This window comes from Ipomoea triloba, chromosome 13 (assembly GCF_003576645.1).
Source record: "Ipomoea triloba cultivar NCNSP0323 chromosome 13, ASM357664v1".
Lineage (NCBI taxonomy): Eukaryota > Viridiplantae > Streptophyta > Magnoliopsida > Solanales > Convolvulaceae > Ipomoea > Ipomoea triloba.
Window position 1 is genome coordinate 23,210,174 of NC_044928.1, and position 6,012 is coordinate 23,216,185.

General features: G+C 40.2%; 1 protein-coding gene across 1 annotated transcript; it reads right to left on the bottom strand.

Moving 5' to 3' along the window:
* Positions 1–3,313: 3,313 nt before the first annotated feature.
* Positions 3,314–3,745, bottom strand: LOC116003046 (histone H2AX-like). The gene has a single exon (XM_031243231.1). It carries the CDS (start codon positions 3,743–3,745, stop codon positions 3,314–3,316), a length of 432 nt encoding a protein of 143 aa, XP_031099091.1.
* Positions 3,746–6,012: the final 2,267 nt, after the last annotated feature.

Sequence of the window (6,012 nt, forward strand, 5' to 3'; positions counted from 1 at the left end):
CTATTCCTTTTGCCCATCCATCAGAAAGGGTGGCTTTTGTTAGAGAACGGCCCGTGCCCCTACTGTGGGATCCCCCCGCCATCGGGGTGCGGTATGTGCTTCCTCCTTCGGACTCATCGATGGGTGGGGAGGCTTTCTTAAGGATTTTATTCCTTGCAGCCCACTTAGAACCTTGATCCCAAAGGGATGGAGTAGCTCTCCTGGCTCTAGTCTATGCTCATCTCGAGATCTTGTGCCTGGGTTGCTAGAGAACAAAGCTATGGGATTCTATCTTGGGGTGCCGCCTATGATGTTGGCGACCATGTGATGCGTAGGAGCAACCAACACTTTCGGCGGGGTAGAGTGGACCTATTTGGCTTCCCCACCAACCCCTTTACAGGTGGCATCGACTGGCGCACTCTCAGCTCCAAGAGGGGGCAATGCTTGCCTTTTTGGATCCTGCACATCCTTTTCAGCCGCACGGGGGTTCGGCGAATACTCGCTTTGGGATCCGGCCATTTCGGCGTAACGATTCTGGGAACACACGCTTTTTGTAACGATTCTCGCTAATGGCGCCAATGATGGTTTTATTATGACCGGATCCACTATAAACCGGGTATAACGATATCGAACGGGATAGGAAAATAATGTTTTTATTATTGGTGCATGAGGTCCAGTAGAAATATGTACAAACGCAAGGTACTGCCCCAAGAATGGCGGCATAGAAATAGCAAAATAGTATAAATAATAAACTGAAGGACCAACAACTAAATAAATAAAGAATTGAGGGACTAGTAAATAAATAGAATAAAATAGCCTAACTATGTTACCACCAGAATTTGAACCCATGCATGCTGATAGTTGGACTGCACATACTATATTTATGCGCCACCTCAACGTGTGAGGTGGATTCCAACCAAGCAACAAGTGGAAGTCTCTTTTTATGCGCCCACGCCCCCTCAACGTGTGAGGTGGATTCCAACCAAGCAACACGTGGAAGTCTCTTTTTTTGGTGACGCGGAGATTCGAACTCATGACCTTTTGCAGAGCTCTGATACCAAATTAAAGCATGTGCTCCATCTCAACTAAAAGCCTAAGCTGATAGTTGGACTGCACATACTATATTTATGCGCACAGCAGGAAGGGGGAAGCCAAACCACTAGACCAAAGAAGTATTCATGTCTTGAGTAATGTCTTAAACAGACCACAACCCCCCAATTTATACTATTACGGACCTTATCACGACCTTCCACGTGTACGACATCCTGCACCCTCCACCTACAACCAACTACGTGTCCCCCTACCCTACGCCACCACTGCTTGCTGAGGCCCCAAGACGCACCGTTGGCCCGGGTGATCCCCCAACCAACCCAGCTGGTCCAGTAGCTAACGGCCTCGCCTGGTCTAGTCGCCACACTCCTCTACCCAGTCCAACCGCCACACGCCTCAACCCAGTTCAGCTACTATACCCCTACCTTATCCAACCGTCATAACCCCTACCCAATCCAACGCCATATCCCTTACCCTATCCAATCACCATACCCCCTACCCTATCCAACCGCCATACCGCCTACCCTATCCAACCGCCATACCCCGATACCCCCTTCGGCATCCACACATCCCTCACATCCCAACCCACATATAGGCTATGTTTGGTTATCAGCTGATCCGCTGATTTTTAGCGGATTTTACCATCTTTAGTGGTTTGACTAAGATGTTTGGTTAATAGCTTTTTCAATTATCGAATCGCCATCTAAACCGCCAAATTTGACACGCTAGGGAGAGCAGTGTTTAGCATAGCGTTTCCTTTTTTTTTCAAAGTTCTAATTTGCCCTTATTTCAAAGTTCTAATTTGCCCTTATTTCTCTCATTTCTGATTATCTTTTTCCAGGTGTTTTCGTTTTTTTTTTTCCTACATGAATGTGACATTTTTGTGCTTTGAATCCTGCGACTTTGTTGTATATTTACGGTGTTTTGAAGGGAGATTTGCTAGTGTATTCTTTTAATTTGTTAACATTTTGTGCTTTGATTCCTGCAAGTTTGTTGTATATTCACTTAGTGTAGTGTGTAATGTGTCTATCTGTGCAGTAAGGTAGTGTGTAATGTGTCTATGTATGTATGCAGTAGATGTTTTTGACTGTATATGTATGTTAGTATAGCAGCAGTGTGAATACAGTGAGGTAGTGTGAACTGCAAAGAAAGGAGAAAGCAGTGAGTGAGCACTGCAGAATGTGAGAGTGCAGTTAATATTTGCACTACTTTTTTCCTTGTGTGTATTGCTTTAAGATTAAAGAGTTTATAGCAATTGATGTTTAAACTTTTTAAAAAGACTCTATAACCTTAAGATGAAATTGTTGATAGCACACAAACAGCAAAACCTTAGTTACAACTACAAAAGCTGACTTAGAAAGCTCTGTGGTATATGGGTGAGCTTTGAGTTCCTGGTTAAGTCTAGAAATATTTCAGTTGCATGACAGAGTGATTCCTTAAAGTTAACATATATAGAAATTTTGAATTTTGGTAAGCTCTTTTTCCCCACTCTAGTTTTGGCCAAAAGAACAAATTTGACAATTTATATGATGAGATAAAATCATAACAACAAGGCTTAGGAGTGCAGAAACTTACTTCTTAAAATCATAATTGCAACTTATGTATACACCAGTACAAAAAAGCACATAAGCTACACATGTACAAGTATTTTCGCTACACCTGTACAGGTGTAGCATATGGAAGTGACTGCAAAAGTATATGCTTTCCGCTACACCCGTTGAACGGGTGTAGCGAAAAACATAGAATAATTATTATTTTTAATTAAAAAGTATCTGGGGAATTCGTTCAACGGGTGCCGCGGATACCTCATTTAAAAAAAAATAAAAAAAAAATAAGCTCTGAAATCTCTTTTCAATAATGTTTGTCGGCTTCAACATGAAATTTCTCATGGTTGGCCAAGAATATCTGAAAAGACACGACATAGATAAGTGATATCAAACAAGCAAAAGAAATACAGACCCGTGATTTATTGCTACCAAACTTCCAATAAATGCAACCAAAAAACCAAAATGTCAACACAAACCATTAGGACATAAAGCAACACACTCCACTACAACAATAACTGTCAAGCAAAACCAGTATTAGGAGAACCTTAAAATCACAATAGCCATAATCAAGTGAAAGCTAAGAATGAATATGGCAAAAAAGCAGAGGATATACCTAACACAATAATAATCATATTGTATTTATTGAATAAAAAAACAATATGAAGATAGCCTAGCAAATTTAGGAACTTTGGCATATGAAAATTGCAAATTTAGGAACTTTGGCATATGAAGATAGCCTAAAACTCCTGAGAAGCAGACCCAATTTCACCCTTTCCAGAGCCAGCCTTCTTTGGCAGCAAAGTTTGATGGATATTGGGCAAAACACCCCCATTGGCAATAGTTACATCACCCAGAAGCTTGCTAAGTTCTTCATTATTCCTCACAGCCAACTGAATGTGCCTTGGCACTATGCGATTCTTCTTGTTGTCCATCGCTACATTCCCAGCCAATTCCAACACCTCAGTAGCGAGATATTCAAGAACGGCAGCGAGATAAACCGGAGCTCTGGCACCAATACGCCCGGCGTACTTTTCGGTCTTGAGGAATCGAGCGATTCTGCCGACCGAAAACTGGAGCCCCGCTTTAGAAGATCGAGACACCAACTTTGTGGCTTTTGGCTTGCCTCTACCGGCGCCGCCCTTCCTTGCACCCCCGCCGCTTGAACTCATTCTTAGTTACGTAACCCTAATTGAAATGCTCGATTCTCTATTTCTGTGAAACTCTAGAGTCCAACCCACAGATATTCTCGCCTTCCTTGAAAACCTTGTTTGATTTTAGAGTTTAGGAGAAGAAATAAATAACCAAAAAATTGAAATTAGACTTACCAACAGCTCCTGCGAATAAAGGGCGGTGGCGTCTGAAGGTAGCTTTGGCGAAGGAAAGAGGCGGCGGCTAAACGTTGACGGCGTCGGCTGTGGCTTCAGATCTGTTAGCGGCGGAAATAGCGAGGAGAGGCGTACGATGGAGGAGATGGAGGCTGTGGTCAAGACTTTGCGATAATAATGACGAGCATATCTGATTTTGTTTTAATTAAAATTGAGTAAATTACCAAAATGGTCCCTCGACTATGTTGATTTCACCAATTTGGTCCTACTCATATTGATTTGGCTAATTTCCTCCTTCGACTATCTCTTTTTTAACCACTTTGGTCCTCCGGCGACTTAGACGGTATACGTCCGGGTATGAGAGGGACCAAATTGGTGAAATCAATATAGTCAAGGGACCATTTTTGTAATTTACTCGGTCCCTTGACTATATTGGTTTCACCAATTTAGTCCCTTGACTATATTGATTTCACCAATTTGGTCCTACTCATACCCGGACGTATACCGTCTAAGTCGCCGGAGGACCAAAATGGTTTTAAAAAAAAAAGATAGTTGAAGGAGGAAATTAGCCAAATCAATATGAGTAGGACCAAATTGGTGAAATCGACATAGTCGAGGGACCATTTTAATAATTTACTCATTAAAATTTTCCCTTTACTTTCCGCGGCACCATAAGGAGGCGGTGCCCCGGAAAGTAATATAATAAAATATTAATAAACTTTCCGCGACACCTTCTGGGGGAGGGTGCCGTAGAAAATTAAATAATTTTTTATTATTTATTTTTCCACGGTCACCTTTTCCCAAGGGTGTAGCGGAAAGTTTTTTAATTTTTATTTTTTTTAACAAAATTACTTTTCACTACACCTTTTAAATACAGGTGTAGTGGATTCTTATTTGTTTAAACTATGCACTATACCTTTATTAAGAGACGTAGTGTAAAGTCATATTTATATGTTCAGTTTTGTAGTAGTGATAGTTCATTCTATTCATCTAAAATGCTACTTTGCATTCATATTTTCATGTTTAGATGTCACTAACTCAAAAGAGAAATATAGATGCAAGTCAAGCTAAGTAGAAATGACAACAAAGATGAAAATAAAGGAGGTAGAGTTAATTGGTCGAAAGAATTACTTTACATACTTTGTGACCGTTGTATTCAATATTTTGAAACGAGTAAAGGAAAAAAAGGTGGAGTCGCCTCTAAAAGGTTGATGTGAAAAAAGATTGAATTAGAGTTCAGCAACTAAAGTAACTTGGCATGGGATAAAAATAAACTCAAAAATAAGGTGGATTGGATGAGAAATAGATGGAGCTTATGGAAACAATTGAAAGCAAAAGAGACAGGACTAGGATGGGATCATGTGAAAGAGACTATAAGTGCTAACGATGAATGGTGGGCTATGAAAATTAAGGTTTAGTTATCTTTTAAGTTGACTTACTTTAGTTTTAAATAGTTATATATACATATCTATTACAAATTTTTGTGTTTTGTTTTATACGAAAATTTCAAATTCGATTCTTTTCGAGATGAAGGGATTGAGCCCGAGCTTGAAAATAGAATGGATCAAATTTTTTTATCTTATGCCCAAGGAAAGTACAAGTTTAGTCCGGTAGCCAATTCTCCTCATGAACAAAAAGTATATGTTCCTTCCCCACCTGCTCATAGGAATAATGAGCATGTTTCTCTTGATGACATGGATCTTAATAATAATGGTGATGACAATTACTGTAGGAGAGCATCATGGGATGATGTATGGAGAGAGTCTAGTCCTACCCCTACTCCTACATCTACTAATATCCCTCAAGTGACACATGTTGAGAGGGATGACATAAGAAGACGTAAGAGAGCTTTTGAGGGTGATTCATCACAAAGTAATAAGAGTGCAAGGAGTTCTACTAAAAAAGAAGGGGTTGCCACAATCCATCAAATGTTTGGTGACTTGATGCAACAAATTAATTAGAGGAATACTTCAACACAAGAAATGAATACTTCAATGAGGAACATGATGAATAGCAACATGAATATGATAAATTCAATGAATGCTAGTACAACAAAGTATGGTGTTGAAGATGCTTTGGCAAAAGTGTGTAGCTTGCCCGGTTTGGAGCCT

Coding starts and splice junctions, on each gene's coding strand:
- LOC116003046 (XM_031243231.1), bottom strand. CDS start 3,745: ATGAGTTCAAGCGGCGGGGGTGCAAGGAAGGGCGGCGCCGGTAGAGGC.